The sequence below is a fragment of the Kogia breviceps genome, chromosome 3 (genome assembly GCF_026419965.1).
Source record: "Kogia breviceps isolate mKogBre1 chromosome 3, mKogBre1 haplotype 1, whole genome shotgun sequence".
NCBI lineage: Eukaryota > Metazoa > Chordata > Mammalia > Artiodactyla > Physeteridae > Kogia > Kogia breviceps.
This window is the reverse complement of record NC_081312.1, coordinates 146797425-146812197: the sequence shown is the minus strand read 5'-3', so window position 1 is coordinate 146812197 and position 14773 is coordinate 146797425. Positions and strand designations below refer to the sequence as shown.

General features: G+C 34.1%; 1 protein-coding gene across 1 annotated transcript in view; it reads left to right on the top strand.

Annotated features, from left to right (window-relative positions):
- UNC13C (unc-13 homolog C) overlaps nt 1–14773 on the top strand; it is a 607361-nt gene that overhangs the window by 107784 nt on the left and 484804 nt on the right. The window contains exons 2-3 of the mRNA XM_059056161.2: nt 13710–13732; nt 14319–14383. Of these exons, the coding sequence (XP_058912144.1) occupies nt 13710–13732; nt 14319–14383 (88 nt within the window). The remainder of the gene's footprint in view (nt 1–13709; nt 13733–14318; nt 14384–14773) is intronic.

Genomic DNA, 14773 nt, shown 5'->3' with positions numbered 1-14773 from the left:
AATTTTTCCTATCTCCACTTCATGTAGTTGTTTTTCTGGGATATTATCCTGTTCCTTCATCTGGTACATAGTCCTGTGCTTTTTCATTTTGTCTGCCTTTCTGTGAATGTGATTTTCATTCCACAAGCTGCAAGATTCTCTATAATTTTATTAACGTCTTTCAAAACATCTTTTTTCATACCTGTTTTTTCAGAAAATAATTTTACATTATTATTTCCAGCCTTTACTGTTCTGATTTTTTACTTTCTTTGGGTTATGCTATAATTCCTTTTAGCTTCTTGAGTTGCATTTTAATTTGTTTTAATTATTTTATTTGCTTAAAACATTTAAGTCTACAACTCTATCATACCAGAGTTATCCCACAAATATATATATATATGTGTGTATGCTTAATTTTAGTTTAGCTATTCACATTTCATGATTTACACCATTTTTTTTTATCCTTTGTAAATCTTAATGGGAAATGTTAATGAGTTTCCAAATGGAGGGTTTTTTGTTTTTTTAAATTACTAACCCATTGTTGATTTCTTACGTAATCGGTCTTTAGGATAACACTTTCATGGAATATGTTGAGGTTTATTTCGTGGCAAGGTGCATTGTCAGTTTTTACTAGTATTTTATTTGAAAAGAATAAATGTATTTAATTTTGATGTGAATTGTGAAACCACATTTGGTACAGGCCTGTGATTCAGTTTTTCCTTGGTAAATTTTTTTGTGTGTCTTTAAGTGGATGGAAAACTTCCATTTTTCTCCATTGCCATAGACAATTTTTATCTCATTCGTTTATGTTGTATGAGTGAATTTATACTGTATTGACTGCCTGACTTATCCAGGTAGCTTCAAAAAAATTTTTAGCTTTGCTTATGCAGATTGCGTGATGTGGACTTCACTTTAAATATCACCACTGCTTATGTAATTTTATCTTTATATTCAAGTTTATTATCCTTAGTCCCTAGCACAGTGCTTAGCACTTAGGGAACACTTGATTAATATTTGCTGAATGAATGAATGGTTACCATACCCCTGTAAGCAATTTTGTGTTTTATTTCATTCATAGTTAGTGCTGAATTTCTACTTCATTTGTACATGTTGCAAGTTTGTTCTTCTTTTTGAGTTTAGACAGGCTTTAAAGTTTTAAAAATTACTTACCATTTGTGTATGTGTGTAAAATTGTGGTATATCTGGATCAATTAGCAGATCATTCCATATCATCTTGTTCTGCCTTGTCCAAAGGACTGGTTTGGATTTTTTAAAACAGAAAAGAAAATTCTGTTCATGTTATATGTCACTGTCTTGCTTGGAAGACTATTTGTGATTTCAAATTGCAGTTAGGGTATAAATTCCTTAGTAAGATATGTGAAGACTTTCATACTATGAACTCCGTTTATCTACCTTTTATTTCTTAGTATTTACTCTTACATTCCCATGTTTTAGTTCCTAACACTCTATACTCTTTCAAGCTTCAGTGCCTTTTAAAATTATTTTCCCTCTGCCAATAATGCCTTCCTCTGACAAAGACCCACTCATAAATAATCTCCTATTAATTCTTTCTAAACTCCTTATCCTCTTTGGCTGGAGAGAGAGATTTCTTTTCTTACTTCCATATCATATCTTTCATATTTTTGACTCAAATTTTCAGGTCACCTCCTTGAACAAAAGTGTAAGGTGAGTTAATAAGCATTAATCTTTCACTTAGCACCCACCCTATTGCATCCAGAATTAGAACTGAAATGTGAGCCATGCTCACAGCGTTTCCTTTGCCCTGGCAGCATCTGAGGAATATTGATACATTATAAGACAGTTCAAAGCATTCAATAAAAGAGCAGATAATGTGCTTTGAAGATTATGTAGCACATAGTAGGTACTCTGTAAAAGTTAATGGCAACTCAACAGTCCTCTGATAACATTATAGTGTTTTCTCTGAATTGTTTTCAGCTCCCATTTCATGATTCTCAGGCATATATTGTACATGTTGTAAAAGTGATAAATATTTTGATGTGCTGGTAAATAAAGCAAACATATTTCCAAAGCAGATACTGAAATATTACTACCAGTGGAAGCTGTATATTATCACTGAAGAACCTTAGAGCAAAGAAGTTTAACAAAACTCCTAAACCAGGTATGACTCTAGGACTCAGATTCTTTACAAATTTAGAGGTCTCTTCTACCAAATTTCCTTCCAAAGGTGTGTTATGGGGTAAAATATCAAGAGCAGAAACAGTTTTTATTTTTATTTTAGGAGAATATGAAATGATTATAAATAACTTATTTAAGCATTAGATACTAATTTTAAATATTTTTCTGGTAGTTTGTGAGTAAATACATTTTGTTGTAGTTAAGTTTTATTATACATACAAAAACAAAAGCCTGAAATTTAGAGTTAGAGGCTTCAGATACATGCTAGTCAAACCTTAGTTCACTATATGAGGGAAAACTGAGGGCAAAGGTGGTCACGTGTTGCCTAAATCACATTCAGATTTCCTTCTCAGGGATGCTCACACAAGAACTTCTGATGGGCTTATTAAACTTACATCATGTGCACTCCTACATGATAAAGATTTTAGTTTTCTAGGTTCCCATGAAGCATGGTTGATTAGAATAGTGATGTTCACCTGATAAATATTATGTTTAAAAAAATTAACTGTTATTTTGAGACATTCAGAAACATATAGTCACAAAAATTCACTATAATCCTATTTATAGAGGAGGTTCACTTTAAGTAGATGGAGGCACCATGGGTCTATATTAAAGGTATCAAGTCACTGCACTGCAAAATGGCCTTGATGTGAGATGGTAGGACTTCTGAGACAAGGAGCATTAGGAGAAGCATTATGGGGAATAACCAGCATGTAATTAGAATTTTAACCAGAATTCAACTAAGCAAAATAGCTACATGTAGAGTAAAAGGCAATTCATCAAGGAACAAAGCCATCGTGAGAATGTGAATATTGATTACATACATATGTAACATGTATAATATAAATGTATACATATATATAATATACATACACCATTAATATTTCCTACATCTTTATATAGTCTTTAAATGCATTTATTTTAATGATAGCAAATTATTGCATCTAGGTCATAGAACATAATTTTCAACCCACACTTCTATACTTGGCTGTGTATGTTTGTCCAGTTTTTTTTTTTTTTTTTGTAAATAATGAAACAATGCATATCCTCACACATAGATTGTTTTCAGTATTTAAAATTATTTTAGTTTGCTCGGGCTGTTGTAACAAAGCACCATGAACCGAGTGACTGAGAACAAGAGAAATTGTCTCATAGTTCTGGAGGCTAGATCCAGGTGTATTGACAAGGCAGTGCTCTCTCTGAAGGCTCTAGGGATGGATCTGTCAGGCCTCTCATGACTTTTGGTAGGTAGGTCCTAGGCTTCGCAGTATAACTGATCGTTATGTGATGTTTTTCTTGTGTGTGTTTATCTGTCTCCAAATTTCTCCTTATAAGGACATCAGTCATAGTGGATTGTGGCTCACCCTACTGCAGTATGACCTCATTTAATTATATCTGCAAGAACTCTACTGCCAAACAAGGCTATATTCTGAGGTACTGGGAGTTAAGACTTTGGCATACGGATTAAGAGGGACACAATTCAGTCCATAACAAAATTAATTTCCTTAGCATCAACTTCCGAAAAAGGAATTTATCCATCAGAACAAAGTTTCTTGCTAGACATCACTAAAAAGGTTTCTGACAAATATAATTTTCACTGTTACCAACCCTATATCAGAGTGCCTGATTCATGATATCCTCAAAGACCTTGGTAATCATTTTCAATATCATTAAAATTAATATCATTATTTTAAACTTTGCTAATTTTATAATCATGGTTAGGCATAGTTTTAATAAACTAGTTAATTTTTCATGCTTATTGACCATTGCATTCTAATTTGTGAATTATCTAGTCACATTCTTGACCATGTATCTATTGGGGTATTAGTGTCACTTTTTACAGACATGTGAGAGTTCTTTATACAATGAACATATTCATATACATGTTTTCAGCAAAAAATATTTTTATTTTCTTGTTTTTATATATAAAAATAGTAAATGAATATAAATTTATCAAACGTTTCTCTTTGTTGTATTCTTTTACCTCTAAGTTTGAGCATATCTTCTTATTCCATAGACTTAATAAATATATATTTTTATTTTTACTTTTTCTTACTTGAATTTGAATTACTTTAAATTTAATAATACATCTGGAACTTCATGATATATGTATGAGGTACAAATGAGTATTAGAAATATTTACCCAATGTTCTAAGTAGCATTTATTTATAATTTTTATTTCATATTGGAATATATTTGATTTCAATGTTGTGTTAAGTTTCAGATGTACAGCAAAGTGATTCAGTTATACATATACATATATCTATTTTTCAAATTCTTTTTCCATTTAGGTTATTACAAAATATTGAGCAGAGATCCATCTGCTATCAACCAGGTCCTTGTTGATTATCTATTTTAAATATAGTAGTGTTTATTTGTGAATCCCAAACTCCCAATTTATCCCTACCCCCACATTTCCCTTTTGGTAACCATAAGTTTGTTTTCTAAGTCTGTGAGTCTGTTTCTGTTTTGTAAATAAGTTCAGTTGTATCATTTTTAAATTTTCTTCATATAAGAAATATATGATATTTGTCTTTCTCTGTCTTAGTTCAGTTAGTATGATAATCTCCAGGTCCATCCATATTGCTGCAAATGGTATTATTTCACACTTTTTAATGGCTGAGTAATAGTCCATTGTGTACCTGTACCACATCTTCATCCATTCATCTCTTGATGGACTTTTAGGTTGTTTCCATGTCTTGGCTATTGTAAAAAAAAAAAAAAAAATCGGAGTGAATATTGGGGTGCATGTATCCTTTTGAACCATGTTTTTCTCTGGATACATGCCCAGGAGTGGGATTGCTGGATTATGTAGTACCTCTATTTTTAGTTTTTTAAGGAACCTCCATTCCGTTCTCCATAGTGGCTGCACCAATTTACATTCCCACCAACAGTGTAGGAGGGTTCCCTTTTCTCCACATGCTCTTCAGAATTTATTGTTTATAGAGTTTTTGATGATAGCCGCACTGACTGGTGTGAGATGTTATATATCTCATTGTAATATTGACTTGGATTTCTCTAATAATTAGCAAGGTTGAGCATCTTTTCATGTGGCTGTTGACCATCTGCATGTCTTCTTTGGAGAAATGTCTGTTTAGGTCCTCTGCCCGTTTTTTGATTGGATTTTTCTTTACTTTTTTTTTTTTTTTGATGAGCTGCATGAGCTGTTTGTAACTTTTGGAGATTAATACCTTGTCCCTCTCATTGTTTGCAAATATTTTCTCCCATTCTGTGGGTTGTTTTTTCATTTTGTTTATGGTTTCCTTTCCTGTACAAAAGCTTTTAAGTTTAATTAGGTCCCATTTGTTTATTTTTGTTTTTATTTTCATTACTCTAGGAGATGGATCAAAAAAGATCTTGCTGCAATTTATGTCAAAGAGTGTTCTACCTATGTTTTCTTCTAAGAGTTTTATATTATCCAGTCTTACACTTAGGTCTTTAATCCATTTTGAGTTTATTTTCGTGTATGTGGTTAGAGAATATTCTAATTTCATTTTTTAAAATGTAGCTGTCCAGTTTCCCCAGCACCATTTATTGAAGAGACTGTCTTTTCTCCATTGTATAGTCTTACCTCCTTTGTTGTAGATTAATTGACCATAAGTGCATGGTTTAATTTCTTGGCTTTCTATCCTGTTCCATTCAACTATATATCTGGTTTGCCAGAAATATGCCAGTACCATACTGTTTTGATGACTGTAGCTTTGTAGTATAGTCTGAAGTCAGGGTCCCTGATTCCTCCAGCTCCATTTTTCTTTTTCAAGATTGCTTTTGCTTTTTGGGGCCTTTTGTGTCCTATACAAATTTTAAGATTTTTTGTTCTAGTTCTGTGAAAAGTACCATTGGTAATTTGATAGAGATTGCATTGAATCTGTAGATTGCCTTGGGTAGTATAGTCATTTTGACAGTATTGATTCTTTCAATCCACGCTCATGGTATATCTTTCCATTTGTTTGTGTCATCTTTGATTTTTTTCATCAGCATCTTATAGTTTTCAGAGTACAGATCTTTTCCCTCCTTAGGTAGCTTTATTCCTAGGTACTTTATTCTTTTTAATGCGATGGTGAATGGGGTTGTTTCTTTAATTTCTCTTTATGATCTTTCATTGTTAGTGTATAGCAATGCAACAGATTTCTGTGTATTAATTTTATATCCTGCAACTTTACCAAATTCATTGATTTACTCTAGTAGTTTCCTGGTGGCATCTTTAGGATTATATATGTATAGTATCATGTCATCTGCAAACAGTGACAGTTACACTTCTTTTCCAATTTGAATTCCTTTTATTTCTTTTTCTTCTCTGATTGGCATGGCTAGTACTTCCAAAACTATGTTGAATAAAGGTGGCAAGAGTGGATATCACTGTCTTGTTCCTGATCTTAGAGGAAATGCTTTCAGCTTCTCACCATTGAGTATGATGTTAGCTGTAGGTTTGTCATGTATGGGCTTTATTATGTTGAGGTATATTCCCTCTATATCTAGTTTCTGGAGAGTTTTCATCATAAATAAGTGAATTTTGTCAAAAGCTTTTTCTGCATCTATTGAAATGATCATATGATTTTTGTTCTTTAATTTGTTAAAGTGGTGTATCACACTGATTCATTTATGGATATTAAAAAAATCCTTGCATCCCTGGGATAAATCCCACTTATTCATAGTGTATGATCCTTTTAATGTATTGCTGCATTTGGTTTACTAGTATTTTGATGAGGATTTTTGCATCTATGTTCATCAGTAATATTGGCCTGTAATTTTCTTTTTTGTGGTATCTTTGTCTGGTTTTGGCATCAGGGTGATGGTGGCCTCATAGAATGAATTTGGGAATATTCCTTCCTCTGCAATTTTTTGGAATAGTTTGAGAAGGATAGGCATTAACTCTTCTCTAAATGTCTGATAGAATTTGCCTATGAAACCATCTGGTCCTGGACTTTTGTTTGTCGTGATTTTTTTCATCACAGTTTCAATTTCAGTACTTGTGATTGGCATATTCATATTTTCTATGTCTCCCTGGTTCAGTCTTGGGAGACTGTATCTTTCCAAGAATTTGTCCACTTCTTCTAGGTTGTTCCTTTCATTGGCATATAGTTACTTGTAGTATTTTCTTATTATCCTTTGTGTCCATTGTAACTTCTCCTTTTTCATTTCTAATTTTTTGTATTTGAGCCCTCTTTCTCTGTTTTTTTCTTGATGAGCCTGACTAAAGGTTTATCAGTTTTGTTTATCTTTTCAGAGAACCACGTTTTAGTTTTATTGATCTTTTCTATTGTTCTTCGCTATTTCAATTTTTTCTGCTCTGATCTTTATGATTTCTTTTGTTCTGCTAGCTTTGTATTTTGTTTGTTGTTCTTTTTTCTAGTTGCTTTAGGTGTAAGTTTAGGCTATTTATTTGAGATTTTTCTTGTTTCTTGAGGTGAGCTTGAATTGCTGTGGACTTCCCTCTTAGAATTGCTTTTGCTCAGCCCCATAGGTTTTGGATTTGTCATGCTTTCATTTTCATTTTTCTCCAGGTATTTTTTGATTTCTTTTTTGATTTCTTCAATGATCTGTTGGTGGTTGTTTGGTAGCATATTGTTTAGCCTCCATGTGTTTGTGTTTTTATCCAGTTTGTTTTCTTGTAGTTGATTTCTAATCGCATTGTGGTCAGAATAGATGATTGATATGATTTCAATTTTATTAAATTTATTTAGGCTTGATTTTGTCACCCAGCATGTGGTAAGGTCTGGAGAATGTTCCATGTGCAATAGGGAGAATGTTTATTCTGCTGTTTTTGGATGGAGTCCTCTATAAATATCAATTAAGTCTATCTGGTCTAATGTGTCATTTAAGGCCTGTGTTTCCTTTTTGACTTTCTCCCTGTATGATTTGTGTATTGATGAAAGTGGGGTGTTAAAGTCCCCCACTATTAATGTGTTACTCTAGATTTCTCCTTTTATGGCTGTTTTTTCCTTATATAATGTGGTGCTCCCATACTGGGTACATATATATTTACAATTATTATATCTTCTTCTTGGATTGTTCCCTTGATCATTATGAAGTGTCCTTCTTGTCTTTTGTATCAGTCTTTATTTTAAAGTCTGTTTTGTATGATATGAGTATTGCTAGTCCAGCTTCCTTTTGATTTCCATTTACATAGAATACCTTATTCCATCCCTTCACTTCAGTCGGTATGTGTCCCTAGATCTGAAGTGGATCTCTTATAGACAGCACATATATGGGTCTTATTTTTGTATACATTCAGCCAGTCTGTGTCTTTTGGTTGGAACATTTAATCCATTTATGTTTAAGGTAATTATCAATATGTATGTTCGTATTGCCATTTTGTTAATAGTTTTGGTTTTGTTTTTGTAGGTCTTTTTCCTTCCCTTCCTCTTTTATTCTCTTCTGTTGTGATTTGATGACTAACATTAGTGTTGTGTTTGGATTCCTTTTCATTTTTTGTGTATCTATTGTAGTTTTTCTCTTTTTGGTTACCGTGAGGTTTTGATATACCAGTCTGTATACAAACAAGATTGTTTTAAGTTGCTGGTCCCTTAATTTCAAACGCATTTCCAATGTCCTGCATTTGTACTCTCCTCTTCTCACAGTTGCTGGTTTTGACTTCATATTTGTGTATGGATGACATCCTGCCTTTACTCTGTTTGCCTTTACTGGTGAGCTTTTCCATTCATTATTTTCTTGTTTCTAGTTGTGACTTTTTCTTTTTCACCTGGAGAAGTTCCTTTAGCATTTGTTGCAAAGCTGTTCTGGTGGTGCTGAATTCTCTTAGCTTTTTCTTGTCTATAAAGCTTTTGATTTCTCCATCACATCTGAATGAGAGAATTACCTGATAGAGTTTTCTTGGTTGTAGGTTCTTCCCTTTCATCACTTTACATATATTGTGCCACTCCCTTCTGGGCTGTAGAGTTTCTGCTGAAAAATCAGCTGATAACCTTATGGGAATTCCCTGTGTGTTATTTTTGCTTTTCCCTTGTTGCTTTCACTATTTTCTTTGTCTTTAATTTTCGTCAACTTGATTACTATGTCTCTTGGCATGTTCCCCCTTGGGGTTTTCCTGCCTGGGACTCTCTGCACTTCCTGGACTTGGATGACTGCCTCATTTCCCATGATAGGGGAGTTTTCAGCTATTAACTCTTCATATATTTTCTCAGATCCTTTCTCTCTGTCTTCTCCTTCTAGGGCCTCCACACTGAGAATGTTGGTGTGTTTAATGTTGTCCCAGAGGTCTCTTAGACTGTGCTCCTTTCTTTTCATTCTTTTTTCTTGATTCTGTTCTGCAGCAGTGATATCCACCATTCTGTCTTCCAGTTCACTTATCCATTCCTGTGATTCCAGTATTCTGATATTGATTCCTTCTGGTGTATTTTTATTCCAGTTATTGTACTGTTCATCTGTTTGTTCTGTACATCATCTTGCTCTTTTTTAAACATTTATTGTATTTTCTCTGTCTGTTCCTCCATTCTTTTTCCAAGATTTTAGATCATCTTTACTATCATTACTCTGAATTCTTTTTCAGGTAGATTACCTATCTCCAGTTCACTTAGTAGTTCTTCTGGGGTTTTATCTTGTTCGTTCATCTGGGACACATTTCTCTGCTGTCTCATTTTGTCTAACTTTCTGTGTTTGCTGTTTCTTTTCCTCAGGAGGCAGGGTTTTAGTTCTTCTTGCTTCTGCTGTCTGTCCCCTGATGGATAATGCTGGTCTAAGGGGCTTATGCCAGCTTCCTGGTGGGAGGAACTGGTTCTTACCCCCTGGTTACTAGAGCTTGGTCTTGTCCATCTGGTGGGCAGGGCCATGTGAAGGGGTGTGTTCTTTGGGAAGCTGTGGGCTCAGGAGGACTTTAGGTAGCCTGTGTGCAGATGGGTGGGGCTGTGTTCCCACCTTGTTGGTTGTTTGGCCTGAGGTGTTTCAGCACTGGAGCATACAGGCCATTGGGTGGGGCCAGGTCTTGTGGGAAAATAGTGACCTATAGGAGGGCTCTTACAAATGAGTATTCTCTAGAACTACAGCCTCCATTATCCTTTCCCCTGCAGTGAGCCACAGCCTCCCCCTGCCTCTGCAGGAGAACCTCCAGTACCAGCAAGTAGGTCTGGCCCAGGCTCTTATGAGGTCATTACTTTTTCCCCTGCATCCGGGTGTGCAAAAGACCTTGTGTGCAACATCCAAGAGTGGAGTTTCTGTTTCTCCCATTCCTGTGGAATTCCTGTGATCAGAACCCCACTGACCTTCAAAGCAGATGCTCTCGGGACTCCTCCTGATGCAAGACTCTCATGATGGGGTGCCTGATGTGCGGATCAGAACTTTCATTCCTCTGGGATAACTTCTGTCATATAATTGTTTTCCAGTTTGTGGGTCACCCACCTGGCAGGTATGTGATTTGATTTTATCATGATTGTGCTTCTCCTAGTGTCTCATTTGGCTTCTTCTTTGTCTTTGGATGTAGGATATCTTTATTGGTAGTTTCAAGTGTTTTTTTGTCAATGGTTGTTCAGCAGTCAGTTGTGATTTTGGTGTTTTGGTGAGAGGAGGTGAGCTCAAGTCCTTCTACTCTGCCATCTTGTCTCTGCCCCCATAAGCGTCATTTATTAATGTTTCTCATTTTCTTTGATAATAATATGTCTGTTCTTATTCACTAAGTTCTTAAGTATAAGGGTATATTACTTTGGTATATTTTATGTTTCACTGATCTTCTATTTTGCCACAACCATAATATTTTAGCTATTATAGACTTTTAATATTTGTGTAATCTGTCCTCATTAATCTCCTTTAAAACAATCTTACATGTTTTTACTTGTTTGTTGACCTAGTTATATTTATAATTAGAATAATTTCAGGTTACAACTTGCTATTCGGATTTTAACTATTAAATCTATAAATCTGTTAGAAAGTAATTCATCCTCTCTATACAGAAAGATGAAATAATAGTTTTCTTTATTTGTATTTTAAAATACTTCAATAAAGTTGTATAGCTTATGTAAGGTTGTACATTCATTGCTTAGTAAACATTTATTAGTCATCTCCTGGTGTGTCAGGAATATAATGGAAGTTGACAAAAAGGTTAAATAAACTATCATTGAGACACTTTTTTAGAAGGATGTCAGATAAGGAAATTGGAAAATTTTGAGGGTTAGCCAAGAGGAATACACAGTTTGCAGTGCTCATGTATAAAGACCATGAATCCCTGAAAAGTGACAAGATTCCAGGAGAGAGGGTTATGCTTCAACTGAGTTTTGGAGGCTGACAGGCAGTTAGCTGGATGAAGAAAGTGATAACTTGTTTTAGGGGAGGAAACTGAAAATGTAAAGGCACACATTTAAAAGACAAGTCATGGAAATTAAATGGCAAGAATTTAATTGTCGCCAAAGTGTAGTATGTGAATGAGGACTGGTGAGCCATGAATTTCCAGTATATATAGATCTAATTTTTTCAAATGGGCATTGGGTGACATTGGTGGGTTTTAAAAAGGTAAGTGACATCATATTTGTATTTCAGAAAGGTTTCAAATGGGGACAAGAAAGGAGTCAAAGTGAACAACAAAGGTTCATTGATAATTAATAAAAGTATGTATTCAGTGAAAGAATGAATGAATATTGAATGAAGCAATGAATGAAAAGTTAATGTATTACCACATTTAGCAGCTGAAAAATAACAACTTTGGTAAGATTACCTTTATATAGTCAAGTGGTTGCTATAGAAGCCAGTTAGAATGGAAGACTGTGTCACAGTACTGGATATTTGAAATGAGATCTAATGTCATTGCATTCCAAACTAGTTATTGCTAGTTAGTAGGAAATAACTTAATGTTATTTGATGTGTTGGTTATATATTCACTTTGCCACCTATTTTGTTATCCTAATAGTTTTCCAGGTGGTTTGGTTTGGCTTGTTTTCAGGGTATAATACTGTAATTCCTGAAAAATAATAACTCTGTATTTTACCTTTCAACATTTGTGTTGTTTATTTCTGTTTTAATATATTGGTCACAATTTCTGGAATTAAGTTAAAATATGGTAGTGAATATTTTTGTTTTGCTTTTAATAACAGGGATGCCCTAATATTTTATACTTAAGTTGATTCTGAAATATGTTTTTAGCATATTAAACTTAAGACTCATTCCAGTCCTATTTTAAATAGGTTAAAATTATTTGGAAGATTTTGAAATTTTATCTAATACCTTGTGTGTTCCCGTTGAAATGCAGATATGTATTTTATGACCAGTTAATATGTCATGTTAAATTCATCAGTGATTTTAAATCATGCTTATGAAAAAATCTTCATGGCTATGATATATTATTATTCTGATACTGTGCTGAATTTTATTTTCTGTATTTTGTGAAGTATTTAAAAATATTTATGCCCATAAATAAGATTTGCTTTATTACTCTGTATTGTGCCTTACCCCGTTTTATATTCAAAGATGGAACCCTGGGATATTGTAAAATCTTAAATATTGCACAAAAATATTTAGTTATGTTAACCTGTTCATAGTTAATGAGTCAAGAAAACAAATATATTTCAGATTTTTATCAATAAAGGTCATCATTGAGTTACATGACCTCGGGGAAATCTTTCTGTCTCTTGGGCTCATCTATAAAAATAAGGGGATTGGACTACATGAACTGTAAGGTCATGCCACCTCTAACTTTCTGCAAACTTGTATTCATAGAGAAATCCCTGCAGCTTTATGCTAAAAATCAATAACACTATGTAAGGTAGAAATGGAACATGCTATGATGACCGTTACAGATTTAGACTTGAGTTTCAAAAAGAAAAAAAAAAAAAAAAAAAGCACTAGCCCATTGTTCATCTACTTGGGCCCATGAGCAGTTGAAAGTGATAAATGTTGACCTTGTGATTTATCTTAAGTTGCACTGGAGAACTGTGAATCAACCACCCCTCACTGTTTTGTTCAATTCACCTGAAACATTGGATCCAAAGGGCAGCAGGTGGGGGATCAGAAGCCCTGGATTTGTGTCCCACTCTGTCATTTACTAGTTTTGGGATCCTAAGTCATTTAACCCCTTTAGGCAAGTTTTCTTATTTGCAAGATGAAATATACTTGATTAATCTTTTAGTTCTGAAGTTCTATGAGAAGCCATAAATAATCCCTCAATAAAACACCTTTAGTTTATATAGTCACCTGGGGTTTACTTTCATATATATTGATTTTAATTGATCCTCTCCACAATGTTTGGAGGCAAAAAGCAAAGTATTAGTGACTTCATTTCAGAGTTAGGTCTAGACTCCAGACTCCAGAGAATTTGGTAGTTTGCCCAGTGTGCTTAGTAAGTGGCAGAGCCCCAACTGGAGCCTAGGCATTCTGATACTTCAACTGTTCTTTTCTTTTTATGACACACTGTCTTTCGTTAAGTCCTGTAATCACACTTTTATACTTTTCAAGCATTCTGGCACATTTTCCAGCTCTTTAAATTGTGAGGACCAACTCTCATTCTTCCCTTGGGGTTCATTTATTATTTTAAACTATATAACACTAACACTTTGTTCATGTATATGTTTAAATGATTTCTTGAAAAGTACTCCATCTAACATTTATTCCTTCTTTTCCTGATTCTCTTTCAGATAGCAGTTCTGTGGATGAAAAGGTTTTAAATCATACTTTTTCTTCCCTCCTGAGGGATCTTGTCTTTTGTACATGTTTGTTTGTGACATATTAGATCTGTTTTGGTTCTTCTGTTTTAGTTGTGAACTGTGCATGTTATCCCAGCTTTCCATTCTTTGGTTGTCCTTTAAATGTGCCCCAATCTGTTGCATTTATGAAGAGGTTACACCTTGCCAGCTTCGCTTACTTTAGCTTACACTTGCCAACCTAGGGGTCTGCTACGGTCAAACTCAGCATCTGTTTTTAAGTCTGGCGAATCATGATCTCTCTGATTGATTCATGATCTTCAGTGCACATACCAAGTTTTAAGGGCAAATAGTATTTGGAATATGATATTTTCCTTGACTCTGCCAGTGCTTTTGTCTGAATGCTGACAGCTAATTTCAAAACCTCCACTCACAAAAACACAGTAGCTTTGACTTGAAGCTGACCCTGCTTAGCATCTGTCATACTAGGTGTTACGTGTCTAGTGCAGTTGACGCGTGTTCCAAATTCATGTATACACAGCTATAGGATGCTAAAAGCCTTCTTCTTTTGTTTTGTTTTGTTTTTCTCCTTTTTTGTTTAAGGCTCGAATAGTAAGTGGCAATGACTTAGATGCTTCCAAATTCTCTGCACTACAGGCGTTTGGTGGGTAAGTACATTCATAACCTTTCTAATTCATTCTGTTCATCAATGTTTCTCAGTGGTGGTCTCAACATATGTATTTTGAGTGCAGAATGTTGCATGATGGTATAATTAGCTTGCCTTGCTGTTGCTTTCTTTTCACAGTAAAATAGCTTTCATAGTGTTTTTTAAAAAGTAATGTAAGATTTGTGTATATTTATGTTCAATTATTTATACATGTATCTATATATAAAGAACAAAGTTGAAATCACCTAGCCAGAATAAACATTAACATGACCATTCCATACACAAAACATAACCATATAATTTTACATTACTGAGTTCATGTTAATAAAATTAATAGTGTTTTGATCTGCTTGCTTGCACTTTACAATATGTGCATGAACCTTTTTTTTAT